We start from the raw sequence: 15,256 nt of genomic DNA, 5'->3' as shown, positions 1-15,256 counted from the left end.
CAGTGAAGGAATGGCTTGGAGGGTGGTGGTGATATTCCCATGCCCTTGTCCTAAGTGGCAGAGGTCTTTGGCTTTGAAGGTGCTGTCAAGCGAGGCTTGGCGAGTTGCTGTAGCTCACCTCATGGATGGTACATACTGCCACCGCTGTGTATCGATTAGTGGAGGGAGTTCATGTTTAAGGTGATCGATGGGGTGCCAGCATTTTCTGTTCCTATTTGAGATTTCCAGAAGTATTTTGTGCGCGCGCAGAGCAAGAATGAACCACGGTCTTGCCGGGAGTTCCAGCTGCAGGAGTTGCGGTCACCGTCGTGACTGATAACCTTTTAAAAATGATATTTGAATTTCCAGTGACTGACTGGGAAAGTCACAAGATTTCAAACTTTTAAGACCTTGACTATAGGGCGGCACAGTACACAGTGGTTAGCAATGCTGCCTCAAGGCGCCAGGTTCAATCCCGGCCCTGGGTCACTGTCTCTCCGTGTCTGCATGGATTTCACCCCACAAACAAAAGATGTGCAGGGTAGGTGGATTGGCCATGCTGAATTGCCCCTTAATTGGAAAAAAATGTATTGGGTACTCTAAATTAAAAAAAAAAGACCTTTACTGTAACAAACAAATTTAAAAAAACATTGCCTAAACTCTATTCAGTAGTCAGATTGAAGAGATGAGAACTTAAACAGGGCTGGAGGATTCACCTAGCTTTGGCTGGAGGGTGGACTCTCCAGGGTAACACCCACCATGAAAGTCAGTTTGGGGTCAGAGAAAGGAACTGTGAACTTACGTATGGGGTGACCAGTTTTGTTTGTACAAAAAGAATAATGCACATGATTGTTATGCAAAAAAAAAAAGTTACTCCGAATGTTAGAAGTTAGTAAGACGTTTACCACTTCCACGGATCAGCCTTCTTTTCTCTTTTTCTGCCCTCGTCTCTCAGCCTCGGCTCTCCAGTATCTCCACCAGAGGAACATCTCCCATCTCGACCTGAAGCCACAGAACGTTCTGCTCAGTTCCTTTAGCACCCCTCACCTGAAACTCGCTGGTGAGTTGGCGCCTGCACTCTCCCTCCTGCCCCACAAACACCCCCCTCCTCCCCACTGTGTGTCCTAAATTGCAACGAAGGTCAATGCTGAAGAAAAGAAAGACCTGCATTTATATAGCACCTTTTTCCACCTGGGGATGCCCCAAAAGTCAGTCAAGAAAGTTGTTTTTCAATTGTTATGATGCAGCAAGCTCCAAGTCGCAGTAACACGATAAGAATCTTTTTTAGTTGCGGAATGAATATTGACTAGGACACTGGGGGTAATCTTCCTGATTTATTTTTATTTCATGTAATGTGAGTGACGTTGGCAACTGCCAGGATTTATCGCCCATCCCTAATTGCTCTTGACCTAAGCGGCCAGTCACGCCGTTTCAGGGGGCAGTTAAGAGTCAAGCACATAGGGCAGCACGGTAGCACAGTGGTTAGCATTGCTGCCTACGGCGCTGAGGACCCAGGTTCGAATCCCGGCCCTGGGTCACTGTCCGTGAGGAGTTTGCGCATTCTCACCGTGTCTGCGTGGGTTTCACCCCCACAACCCAAAGATGTGCAGGGTAGGTGGATTGGACATGCTAAATTGCCCCGTAATTGGAAAAAATAATGGGATACTCTAAATTTAAAATAAAAAAAGAGTCAAGCACATTGGAGTGGCACAGTGGTGCAATGGTTAGCACTAGTGCCTCATGGCGCCGAGGACCCGGGTTCGATCCCGGCTACGGGTCACTGTCCGTGTGGAGTTTGCCCATTCTCCCTGTGTCTGCGTGCGTCTCACCCCCACAACCCAAAGATGTGCCGGGCACGTGGATTGGCCACGCTAAATTGCCCCTTAATTGGAAAAACTAAAATTAAAAAAAAAAAGAGGGTCACCCACATTGCTGCGGGTCTGGAGTCACATGTAGACAGGACCGGGTAAGGACGGCACATTTCCTTCCCTAAACGACATTAGTGAACCAGATGGGTTTTTACAACAATCGACAATGGGTTCATGGTCACCGTTACTGAGACCGGCTTTTCAATCCCAGATTTTAATCATTGGATTCAAATTCCGCCACCTGCTGGGGTGGGATTTGAACCCCTGACCCCAGTAAACCTGCCTGGGCTTCTGGCTCCCTAGCCCAGTCACACTGCCACCTTTCCGTCTGCCGCCAGTGTCCACACTTGGCTGTCTTTGTCTCTCTCTCTCTAGTCGTACTGAGCCGTTTTGATTCCTGAATTTCCCATTTTTGATCTAACTCTGTGATTTGTCTTCCTGTTCTGACTGTCCTCCGTCTGCTTTCTCAGTGTCATTTCGCTGCTTCGGGACACGACCCTAAATCACTGGTCACACCTCTTAGTCTAACCTGGATTTCATTTTCCGATGTAACTTTGGTGTTTATCATCGACCGAAGCCACTTTTTTTTTTCTTTATAAAAATCTTTTCCAATTCAGAGGCAATTTAACGTGGCCAATCGACCTACCCGGCACATCCTTTTGGGCTGTGGGGGCGAAACCCACGCAGACACGGGGAGAATGTGCAAACTCCACACGGACAGTGACCCAGAGCCGGGATCGAACCTGGGACCTCGGCGCCGTGAGGCGGTTGTGCTAACCACTAGGCCACCGTGCTGCCTCTGTGTACCCAACCTTGACTTTTCCATTGCGATTGAGAATCCTTTGTCGCATCGACATTCCTCAAAATCGTCTCTTGGACTTGCCTCTTTACACAACACTCCCAACACTTCTGAAAATCTGTCTCTCCTGTCTCGATACCCCCCCCCCCCCCCCCCCCCCCAATGTGGCTCGCTCTGTGTTAACACTCCAATGAAGCGCCATGATTTTCAATAGGTGCTATATAAATGCAATTTGCCGTTCTTCTACCGATTTATTAATGCAGCAAAAAAAAAACGCTGCCCTCTGGAAGATCCCGACTTTAACCTGATGTCTTTATCTACAGACTTTGGCTTCGCCCAACATATGTCGCCCTGGGATGAGAAACATGTTCTGCGCGGATCCCCTTTGTATATGGCGCCCGAGATGGTTTGTCGGCAGCAGTATGATGCTCGAGCGGACTTGTGGTCAGTGGGCGTTATCCTGTACGGTGAGCTGGGGTGCCAGGTGGCATTTATTGCCCATCAACATTTCAGAGGGCATTTTCACTTTTTTTTAAAAAAAAAAAGAGCCAACCACATTTGCTGCGGGTCTGGAGTCACACGTAGGTCAGGCCGGGTAAAGACGGCAGATTTCCTTCCCGAAAGGGGGATTAGTGAACCCAGATGGGGGGGTTTTGTGACGATCGGCAATGGTTTCGTGGTCATCCGAAAATTTCGAGTTCAAATTTCACCATCTGCCACGGCGGGTCTCGAACCCGGGGTCCCCAGAGCATCACCCGGGGGGTCTCTGGGTTACCAGTCCAGCGACGACATCACTGCGCCGCCATCTCCAAGAGGGCAGTGGAAACTCTGGTGGGATCATTGGTGGCCCCACCATCCCCAGCAGGAGATGGGAGTTGCTTCAGTTTTGCCAAGTCCTTGTTGGACTGCACGTGCCTTGTCTCGTTGGTGAGGTGAACCTATTGAAACGCAGGGGATTTGAGGGGGGGGAGGGGGTAGGTACTAGGAGGATGTCTCCACGTGGGTCGGGGAGGAGGGGGGAGGACTAGAACCAGGAGACACAGTTTAGGAATGAGAAGTCGATGCTTTTGAATAAAGGAGACGAGAATTTAAGTTCCCCTCCCCACCTCGAGAGGGGGAATTCCCTCGCTCAGAGCATTGGAGGCTGCTCCCCTGAATTTATTCAAGGCAGTCTGATTTTTGAGGGACGAGGGAGTCGGGGGGGGGGGTTATGGAGGGAAAGTGGAGTTTGAGTGAGATCGCAAGCAGATCAGACACGATCTTACTGAATTGCGGAGCAGGTTCGAGGAGGCTGAATAGCCCACGACTTTACCTTTTACCTAAAATGGGACCTGAAGGGACAGATAGAGATGAATTATTTTTGCTGTTTTGGAGAGTGGAGGATGAGGAGGGAGCAGAGGCAGCACAGTGGTTAGCACTGCTGCGTCACCGCTCCAGGGTCCCGGGTTCGATTCCCGGCTTGGGTCACTGTCTGTGCGGAGTCTGCACGTTCTCCCCGTGTCTGTGTGGGTTTCCTCCGGGCGCTCCGGTTTCCTTCCGCAAGTCCACAAAGACGTGCTTGTTAGGTGAATTGGACATTCTGAATTCACCCTCTGTGAACCCGAACAGGTGCCGGAATGTGGCGACTAGGGGATTTTCACAGAAACGTCATTGCAGCGTTAATGTACATTGTACATTATTCTACTTGTACATAGAACAGTACGGCACAGAACAGGCCCTTCGGCCCTCGATGTTGTGCCGAGCATTGTCCGAAACCAAGATCAAGCTATCCCACTCCCTGTCATTCTGGTGTGCTCCATGTGCCTATCCAATAACCGCTTGAAAGTTCCTAAAGTGTCCGACTCCACTATCACAGCAGGCAGTCCATTCCACACCCTAACCACTGTCTGAGTAAAGAACCTACCTCGGATATCCCTCCTATATCTCCCGCCCTGAACCTTACAGTTATGCCCCCTTGTAACAGCTACATCCGCCCGAGGAAATAGTCTCTGAACGTCCACTCTATCTATCCCCCTCATCATCTTATAAACCTCTATTAAGTCGCCTCTCAAGACAATAATAAAAGATTATTATTAGAACTGTTTCTTTCAGGACTGAAATTGGGAAACACTCTACACACAAGAGGGTGGGAGAAGTTTGGAAACTCCCTCCCATAAATGACAATTGATGCTCCATCAATAATCATTTAAAAACTGAAATTGATGGGTGTTTGCTCGCCAAAGTTATTAAGCAATTTGGAGACAAAGGTGGGCGTGTGCGTTTCGATCACAGATCAACCGTGACCTAATGGTGGAACATACGCGAGGGGCCGAATGGCCCTGGAGGGGGAAGGGAGGTTGAGGCAGTGCACTGTTTTTGAGATTCAGAGGGGGAAAGAGTTGGGACCTATTGGCAGTATAACGGTTCCCCGGTTCATTCTGAGCTGGAGGAGTGTTTGTTGTACAGAATAAAAGTGGGATTGATGTGAAAAGGACAGGAAGGAGCATGGATTAAAGGTTTGACAGGTACGGGCTCTTTATTCACCATCCCGAAGTCCGGAAAGACCCAATCACTGGCTACATTTGAACCTGGAGAGATATCCATTCTTTATTTTTCCTACTTTATTTAAACCCAATATCCATAAAATACCCAAAAACTGGCGCACATCCGATCCCGAGCTTCCCGGATACAAGGCCCGGTACCTTCTCCACCGGACCATCCGGGCAGAGGTGAAGGCAGAAGACAAGTTGATGCCGACAGAATCGTGGAGGAAATGAGCTGTACAGACTGCTGTCTACTCAGATGCCACTAGAGGGTGCCACAGGCCCTCTCTAGGCTCAGAACCGATTACATTTTGGTCGCACTTCTGCCAAACCCAGGACATCTCGAAGCTCCTCTCAATCGATATACAGTCACTATTGTAATATGATCATCTGATCGAGGGATGACTGCTGGACATTGGGTAGAATTTGTGCCCGTGGGAGAGGTAGTTGGTTAAATATTTCATCCTGAAAGTGGTAATTCTGACAGTGCAGCACTCCCTCAGTACTGACCCTCTGACAGTGCAGCACTCCCTCAGTACTGACCCTCTGACTGTGCAGCACTCCCTCAGTACTGACCCTCTGACAGTGCAGGACTCCCTCAGTGCTGACCCTCTGACAGTGCAGCACTCCCTCAGTACTGACCCTCTGACAGTGCGGCACTCCCTCAGCACTGACCCTCTGACAGTGCGGCACTCCCTCAGTACTGACCCTCTGACAGTGCGGCACTCCCTCAGTACTGACCCTCTGACAGTGCGTCGCTCCCTCAGTACTGATCTCTGACAGTGCAGCACTCCCTCAGTACTGACCCTCTGACAGTGCGGCACTCCCTCAGTACTGACCCTCTGACAGTGCAGCACTCCCTCAGTACTGACTCTCTGACAGTGCGGTGCTCCCTCAGTACTGACCCTCTGACAGTGCGGCACTCCCTCAGTACTGACCCTCTGACAGTGCGGCACTCCCTCAGTACTGACCCTCTGACAGTGCAGCTCTCCCTCAGTACTGACCCTCTGACAGTGCAGCACTCCCTCAGTACTGACCCTCTGACAGTGCGGCACTCCCTCAGTACTGACCCTCTAACAGTGCGGCACTCCCTCAGTACTGACCCTCTGACAGTGCGGCACTCCCTCAGTACTGACCCTCTGACAGTGCGGCGCTCCCTAATTGTTGCCCATCCCTAATTGCCCTGGAGGGGGCAGTTGAGAGTTAACCACATCGCTGTGGGTCTGGAGTCACATGTAGGCCAGACCGGGTAAGGACGGCAGATTTCCTTCCCTAAAGGACATTAGTGAACTGAATGGGTTTTTACAACGATCGATGACCCCCATTCCTGAGTCTACTTTTCAATTCCAGATTTTGTTTTTCTTTTAAACTTCAATGAATTGCTGGGGTTTGAACCCACGTCCCCCGAGCAGTGGCCTGGATCCTGGGATGACTCACCCAGTGACGTTACCACGGGAGCGGGGCGGGGAGGCGGGGGGCATGTCCCCTCCGTCTGCCGAGCCCGGCTCTGCTCTCGAGTGATCTTCCAGTTTCGGAGCGTTTTGCCCACGAGTGGTCCCTGGCCCCCGAGTTTGGAGACGAGGTGGGTGGGGGGGGGGGGGTGGGGGGGGGGGGGGGGGGGGGGGTCCTGCTGTCCCGAGGTGTGGAGGGGCGGGGGGGGGGGGGGGGGGGGGGTGTCCTGCTGTCCCGAGGTGTGGAGGGGTGGGGGGGGGGGGGGGGGTGTCCTGCTGTCCCGAGGTGTGGAGGGGGCCTCATTGATTCTGCTGTGCTCTCTTTCCAATGCAGAAGCTTTATTTGGACGCCCGCCCTTTGCGTCAAAGTCGTTCATGGAGCTGGAGGAGAAAATTCGGAGTAATAGAGCCATTGAGGTGGGTGACTGTGGACGGTGCTGTGGAGGTGGGGTACAATGTGCGTGTGTGGCAGGTTTTTCTTTTTGCAAGCTAAGAATATAACAACAACTTTCTTTTAAAAAGCACATTCGTGTAGCGTACTGAACCACAGTGTGCCGCGGGAGGGGACCCGAGTCAGCAGTTTTACGACATGGTTTTGAGGCAGGTGAACGGTGGAAGAGCGAAGTTTCGAAGTGTGTCCTGACGGATGAGACTCGGAGAGGGGGGGGGGGGGTTCTGAGGCTGGCGGTCCAGGCGGCTGAAGGCACGGCCACGCGATTGGGAATCGGGGGGGGCACCGCTGGAATTGGGGGATCGAACGGGATCTTGGACGGTGGTCAGGTCGCGGGAGGTTACGGTGACAGGGGAAGGGCGAGGCCACGGAGCGCGAGAGAGGTTAGAATCTTAACAGCGGCAGCTTCATCCTGAGTTTTATTGGGAGCAGCGGGGCAGCGAGTGTGGGAAACACCAGCTTCATTCGCAATCCAAAATCTGGCCATCCGTAGAGCTTCCGGTTTTAATGGAGACATCTCAGTTCACCTTGCGATGGGAAATGGAACTCGAGTCAACCGGCTCCCTTCATAATCCCTCCCCCCCCCCTCCCCTTCCCCCGTAGGTGTGGGTGGAGTTCTGTGGGTGAAAGCCACCCCGTCAGTATTTTACCTTTTGAATTTATTCTTTCACAAATGCGGGCATCGCTGGCTCGGTCAGTATTTATTGTCTATCCCGAATTGCCCTTGAGAAGTTGATGGTGAGTCGGCAACTTGAACGGCTGCCGTCCTTGTGGTGTAGGTACACCCACAGTGCTGTTAGGGAGGGAGTTCCAGGATTTTGACTCCGCGACAGTGAAGGAATGACACGATATCGTGCCAGGTACGGACGGTGAGTGACTTGGAGGGGAACCTCCGGGTGGCGGGGTTCCCAGGTACCTGCTGCTCCTGTCCTCCTAGACGGTAGTGGTCGTGGGTTTGGAAGGTGCTGCCTAAGGAGCCTTGACAAGTTACTGCAGTGCATCTTTTTTTAAAAATAAATTTAGAGCGCCCAATTCATTTTTTCCAATTAAGGGACATTTTAATGTGGCCAATCCACCTAACCTGCACATCTTTTGGGTTGTGGGGGCGAAACCCATGCAGACACGGGGAGAATGTGCAAACTCCACACGGACAGTAACCCGGGGCCGGGATGGAACCCGGGTCCTCAGCGCCGTAGGCAGCAGTGCTAACTGCAGTTCATCCTGTAGGTGGTACACACGGCTGCCACTGTGCGTCAGTGGTGGAGGGAGTGAATGTTTGTGGAAGGGGGAGCAATCAAGCGGGGCTGCTTTGCCCTGGTTGGTGTTGAGCTTCTTAAGTGTTATTGGAGCTGCGCTCATCCAGGCAAGTGGAGAGTATTCTATTACCCTCCTGACTTGTGCCTTGTAGATGGTGGACAGACTTTGAAGGGTCAGGAGGTGAGTAGATAGATAGATAGAGAAATACAGCACAGAACAGGCCCTTCGACCCACGATGTTGCGCCGAACTTTTGTCCTAGGTTAATCATAGAATTTTGGACAATTTTTCATGGCCAATCCACCCAACCTGCACATCTTTGGACTGTGGGAGGAAACCGGAGTACCCGGAGGAAACCCACGCAGTCACGGGGAGGATGTGCAGACTCCGCACAGACAGTGACCCAAGTCGAAATCGAACTTGGGACCCTGGAGCTGTGAAGCAATTGTGCTATCCACAATGCTACCGTGCTGCCCTTAAGAAGTTAACCTACACTCCATTATTCTACCCTAATCCAAGTACCTATCCAATAGCCGCTTGAAGGTCCCTAACGTTTCCGACTCAACTACTACCACAGGCAGTGCATTCCATGCCCCCACTACTCTCTGGGTAAAGAACCTACCTCTGACATCCCCTCTATATCTTCCACCATTTATCTTAAATTTATGTCCCCTTGTAATGGTGTGTTCCACCCGGGAAAAAGTCTCTGACTGTCTACTCTATCTATTCCCCTGATCATCTTATATACCTCTATCAAGTCGCCCCTCATCCTTCTCCGTTCTAATGAGAAAAGGCCTAGCACCCTCAACCTTTCCTCGTATGACCTACTCTCCATTCCAGGCAACATCCTGGTAAATCTCCTTTGCACCTTTTCCAAAGCTTCCACATCCTTCCTAAAATGAGGTGACCAGAACTGCACACAGTACTCCAAATGTGGCCTGACCAAGGTTTTGTACAGCTGCATCATCACCTCACGGCTCTTAAATTCAATCCCTCTGCTAATGAACGCTAGCACACCATAGGCCTTCTTCACAGCTCTATCCACTTGAGTGGCAACTTTCAAAGAACTATGAACATAGACCCCAAGATCTCTCTGCTCCTCCACATTGCCAAGAACCCTACCATTAACCTTGTATTCCGCATTCATATTTGTCCTTCCAAAATGGACAACCTCACACTTGTCAGGGTTAAACTCCATCTGCCACTTCTCAGCCCAGCTCTGCATTCTATCTATGTCTCTTTGAAGCCGACAACAGCCCTCCTCACTATCCACAACTCCACCAATCTTCGTATCATCTGCAAAGTTACTGACCCACCCTTCAACTCCCTCATCCAAGTCGTTAATGAAAATCACAAACAGCAGAGGACCCAGAACTGATCCCTGCGGTACGCCACTGATAACTGGGCTCCAGGCTGAATATTTGCCATCCACCACCACTCTCTGTTTCTATCGGTTAGCCAGTTTGTTATCCAACTGGCCAAATTTCCCACTATCCCATGCCTCCTTACTTTCTGCATAAGCCTACCATGGGGAACCTTATCAAATGCCTTACTAAAATCCATGTACACTACATCCACTGCTTTACCTTCATCCACATGCTTGGTCACCTCCTCAAAGAATTCAATAAGACTTGTAAGGCAAGACCTACCCCTCACAAATCCGTGCTGACTATCCCTAATCAAGCAATGCCTTTCCAGATGCTCAGAAATCCTATCCCTCAGTACCCTTTCCATTACTTTGCCTACCACCGAAGTAAGACTAACTGGTCTGTAATTCCCAGGGTTATCCCTATTCCCTTTTTTGAACAGGGGCACGACATTCGCCACTCTCCAATCCTCTGGTACCACCCCTGTTGACAGCGAGGACGAAAAGATCATTGCCAACGGCTCTGCAATTTCATTTCTTGCTTCCCATAGAATCCTTGGATATATCCCGTCAGGCCCGGGGGACTTGTCTATCCTCAAGTTTTTCAAAACGCGCAACACATCTTCCTTCCTGACAAGTATCTCCTCAAGCTTATCAGTCTGCTTCACGCTGTCCTCTCCAACAATATGGCCCCTCTCGTTTGTACTGAAGAAAAATACTTGTTCAAGACCTCTCCTATCTCTTCAGACTCAATACACAATCTCCCGCTACTGTCCTTAATCGGACCTACCCTCGCTCTAGTCATTCTCATATTTCTCACATATGTGTAAAAGGCCTTGGGGTTTTCCTTGATCCTACCCGCCAAAGATTTTTCATGCCCTCTCTTAGCTCTCCTAATCCCTTTCTTCAGTTCCCTCCTGGCTATCTTGTATCCCTCCAGCGCCCTGTCTGAACCTTGTTTCCTCAGCCTGACATAAGTCTCCTTCTTCCTCTTAACAAGACATTCAACCTCTCGCAAGACATTCAACCTCTCACAAGACATTGTAACCATAGGATTCCCAGCCTCTGACGTACTCCTGTAGCCACAGTATTTATATGGCTGGGTCCAGTTCAGTTACTGGGAACCCCCAGGATGTTGAGCGTTTATACAGCGCCTTTCACAATCTCGTGCTGTCACACTTTACTTCTGATATGAAATCAAGATGAATGGCTGGAAATTCAGCAGCCAATTTCGGCACAGCAAGCTCCCACAAGCAACAACGGGATAATGATCGAATCGTCAGCATTTGTGATGTTGGCTTCGTGGCGCCCAGGAAGACTCCTCTGCCCTCGTTGAGAGTAGCGGCATGGCATTTTTTAATGTGCCCCTCTGGAGGGCAGGCAGGGCCTTTAATGTTTCACCCAAAAGACGGCAGCCCTGACAGTGCAGCACCCCCTCAGTACTGCACTGCGAGAGACGGCCTGGATTTTCTGTTCTAGTGTCTGGATAGGGATGTGAACCCACAACCGACTGAGCTAGAGGCAGTGGTGCACCTACAAGGGCCGTAGCTGACTGCATGAACCAACACCGTTGCCGCAAGTGGATATATCCAGTACCTTTACCTGTGTTTATGGCACCTCCAGCTCATTTCTGCTGGTGGCTATTCTGCCCAGGTATCTGGCTAGCCATTTCCCTGGCTCACACCATTACGAGTGTGAATCTGATGTTAATTCTGTCACATTCTGCCTTGTCCGCTTATCCCTGCTCTTCAGCGCGAAGCTGTGAATTAGCGTTAATTTAAAAAAAAAAAAATTTAGATTACCCAATTATTTTTTCCAATTAAGGGGCAATTTAGCGTGGCCAATCCACCTACTCTGCACATTTTTGGGTTGTGGGGGCGAAACTCACGCAGACACGGGGAGAATGTGCAAACTCCACACGGACAGTGACCCAGAGCCGGGATCGAACCTGGGACCTCAGCGCCGTGAGGCGGTTGTGCTAACCACTAGGCCACCGTGCCGCCCGAATTAGCGTTAATAATCCCCAGTTACTTTCCTACTGCTCTTGTGTGTAGCACGGGTAACAGCATTCATCTAAAAGGCTGAACGTTTCACTGATTTCCCAATCTGGACTCCGTGTCATGCCAGCTATTGAGGGCTGCACGGCAACACGGGGATTAGCACTGCTGCCTCGCAGCGCCAGGGACCCTGGCTCGACTCCAGCCTCGGGTGAGTGTCTGTGTGGAGTGTGTCTGTGTAGAGTGTGCGCTTTCTCCCCCCGTGTCTGTGTGGGTGTGCTCCAGTTTCCTCCCACAGTCCAAAGCTGTGCAGGTTGGGTGGATTGGCCACGCTAAATTGCACCTTAGTGTCCGGGGACAGTGCAGGCAAGGTTGTGGTGTTACTGGGGTAGGGCGGGTTGGACATGGATAGGGTGCTCTTTCAAAGGTTCAGTGCTGACACGATGGGCCGAATGGCCTCCTTCGGCACTGTAGGGATTCTGAGGATTTGATATGAATGACTCTGGGTGCAGCACTGTCATGCGCTGCAAAATAGGAACATGAGGAGACCATTCGGCCCATCGAGCCTGCTCCACCATTCAATACGACCCTGGCTGATTTTAGGCTTCGAAGCCAGTTCCCCGCCCGCTCCCCATATCCCTTAATTTCCTGAGACACCCAACAATCTGTCTGGTCCCATCCTTGAACATGTTCAATGATGGAGGACCCACAATTCTCTGGGGTGGAGAATTTGAGGGATTCACAACCCTTCCAGTGAAGTAATTTCTCCTCATCTCAGTCCTTAATCATCGGCCCCCTTATCCTGAGGCTGAACCACCCCCCACCCCCTCACCATCTCCAGCGGGAACAACCTTGCAGCGTCCACCCGGTCAAAACACCTTCAGAATCTTCTGTATTTTAATGCGATAAATAGACCGTCCACTTAACTGCTCTAACACCAACTGGGAACTTAACCGCATCCTGACACTAGGTGGCAGCCTTGGGCTGCAGTGCAAGGTGTCACCACCAGAGGGTGGTTTAAGCAGGCAGGAGTGGAACAGGCGATGTGGGTGACCAAATTCAGCACTTTCCCGCCTTTGGCACCAGGAATCTGCAGACTGACTCATTGCGGGTTGTCACTGACCCAGGCGCCACGGGGGGAGGGGGATTTGAAGGCCAACATCAAATCGCAGCGCTGGAAAGGGAACTTCCGATGTGCCTCAAGACTGACCTCCAATCGCTGCAGCATCTCTCAGACCCAGAATTATGAAGCTGGTGAATTTCTTTTCTCATTCGGTTACGGGATGTGGGCGTCGCTGGTTAGGCCAGCGTTTATTGCCCATGCCTAATTGCCCCTTTAGGAGATGCCAGTGAGCTGCCTTCTTGAGCCGCTGCAGTCCCAGTCGTGTAGGTGCATCCACTGTGCTGTTAGGGAGGGAGTTCCAGGATGTTGCACAAGCGACAGTGAAGGAACGGCCGATATATTTCCCAGTCAGGGTGGTGAGTGACTGGGAGGGGAACCTCCAGGTGGTGGGGTTCCCATGTGTCCGCTGCCCTTGTCCTTCTAGATGGTCCTCGGGTTAAATCACCACGAGTCAGCCTATGGTCACCTGGGACTCCGACAACCTTAGATGGTCGAGATCGTGAGTCTGGAAGGTGCTGTCTAAGGAATCTTGGTAAGTTGCTGCAGTGCATCTTGTAGATGGTACACACAGCTGCCACTGTGTGTCCGGTGGTGGAGGGTTTGAATGTTTGTGGAAGGGGGAGCAATCAAGCGGGGCTGCTTTGTCCTGGATGGTGTTCAGCTTCTTGAGTGTTGTTGGAGCTGCACTCATCCAGGCAAGTGGAGAGTATTCCAACACACTCCTGACTTGTGCCTTGTAGATGGTGGACAGACTTTGGAGGGTCAGGAGGTGAATTACTCGCTGCACGATTCCCAGCTTCAGACCTGCTCTTGTAGCCACAGTATTTATATGTTTGGGTCCAGTGCAGTTTCTGGTCAATGGTAACCTCCCCTCCTCCCCCAAGATGTTGACAAGAGGGTGAACTGCTGATTAGTTGGAATCCTGGTGTAATCCAGGCTGGGAAGAAGGTTCATCCACTTGCCTGGATGAGTGCAACTCCAGTAACACTCAAGAAGCTCAACACCATCCAGGACCCATTTGGCTGGCTACACCATCCGCCACCTTTAACATCCACTTCCTCCACCAGCGACATACTGGCAGCAACCCACCTTCCAAATTCCAGAGGGTGGTGGAAATCTGGAACTCACTGTGGTCGAGGCGGAGTCTTCCCAGTATTTAAGCAGCTTTCAGATGAGCAGACAAGTGCTGGAAATGGGATAAGAGTAGATGGGTGCTTGTAGGCCAGCACAGAGAAGATGGGCTGAAGGGCCTCTTTGTGTGCTGTAAGACTCTGAGGTCAAGGGCAGCAGACACATGGGGAACACCACCACCGCCCGAAAGTTCACCTCCAAACCACACAACATCCTGATTTGGAAATATATCGGCCGTTCCTTCACTGCCTCCCTAACAGCACTGTGGCTGTATCTACACCACAGGTCTGTGTGTTGTGAATTGAGGCCGGGATGATTAATCTGCCTCTTGCTGTTGTGTTTTTTTTTTGTTATTGATCCCCTGTTCCGCCAGCTCTCCCGGCGACCTTGCCCTTTTCTCGGGTGTTCACGGCCCTCTCGTTTAATTGCAGCTTCCGCCAGGAGCCCGGGTCTCGGGAGACTGCAGGGATCTGCTGGTCCGGCTGCTGGAGAGGGATCCGGAACGCAGGATAATCTTTGAGGAGTTCTTCACGCACCCCCTTGTGGACCTGGATCACATGCCGGGGGCTGACAGTCTGGAAAAGGCCGTATGCCAATCCACTTCATTGTTAATGGGGGTGGGGGGACGCGGGGTGGGAGGAAGCATGGTGGGGGGGAAGCATGGCGGGGGTGGGGGACGCGGGGTGGGGGGGGAGGGGGGAAGCATGGTGGGGGTGGGGGACGCGGGGGGGGGAAGCATGGCGGGGGTGGGGGACACGGGGGGGGTGGGGGACCGGGGGGGAGGGGGGGAAGCATGCTGGGGGTGGGGACGCGGGGGGGGGAAGCATGGCGGGGGGTGGGGGACGTGGGGGTGGGGGGGAGGGGGGAAGCATGGTGGGGGTACGCGGTGGTGGGGGGGGAAGCATGGTGGTGGGTGGGGGGAACGCGGGGGGTGGGGGTGGGGGACTCGGTCGCGGGGCGGGGTGGGGGGGGAGGGGTAGGGGCTGAGTCACCCGCTTTCCTCCCCAGCCTCTATTCCTCTATTTCTGGCTTTGACGACCTAATTTGAATCGCTCCAGCAGCCCCCCGGACCCCCATCTCCGGGAAAACCCCTCCCTGAAAACCTCTCGGCCTGTCTCCCCCCTTAAAACAGCCTCTCCTGCTGCCTCCTCGTGTGACTCAGTATTTTATTGTGGGCAATATGTCAGATTAAATCCTTCCCTTGTCGACTGCCAGGCTTTGCAGCGTGAGTCACGTCGAAAATAGGAACAAGAGGAGGCCATTCGGCCCCCTTCGGTCTGCCTCACCAGACCGTATGATCTTAGCACAACGCCA

General features: G+C 51.9%; 1 protein-coding gene across 1 annotated transcript in view; it reads left to right on the top strand.

Moving 5' to 3' along the window:
- ulk3 (unc-51 like kinase 3) overlaps window positions 1–15,256 on the top strand; it is a 51,258-nt gene that overhangs the window by 9,586 nt on the left and 26,416 nt on the right. The window contains exons 4-7 of the mRNA XM_038784057.1: window positions 935–1,039; window positions 2,970–3,113; window positions 6,954–7,036; window positions 14,374–14,549. Coding sequence (XP_038639985.1) covers window positions 935–1,039; window positions 2,970–3,113; window positions 6,954–7,036; window positions 14,374–14,549 — 508 coding nt within the window. The remainder of the gene's footprint in view (window positions 1–934; window positions 1,040–2,969; window positions 3,114–6,953; window positions 7,037–14,373; window positions 14,550–15,256) is intronic.

The sequence above is a fragment of the Scyliorhinus canicula genome, chromosome 24 (assembly GCF_902713615.1).
Source record: "Scyliorhinus canicula chromosome 24, sScyCan1.1, whole genome shotgun sequence".
In the NCBI taxonomy this organism is placed as follows: domain Eukaryota; kingdom Metazoa; phylum Chordata; class Chondrichthyes; order Carcharhiniformes; family Scyliorhinidae; genus Scyliorhinus; species Scyliorhinus canicula.
Note: the sequence above shows the minus strand (reverse complement) of the source record. Positions and strands in the feature narration are given on the sequence as shown.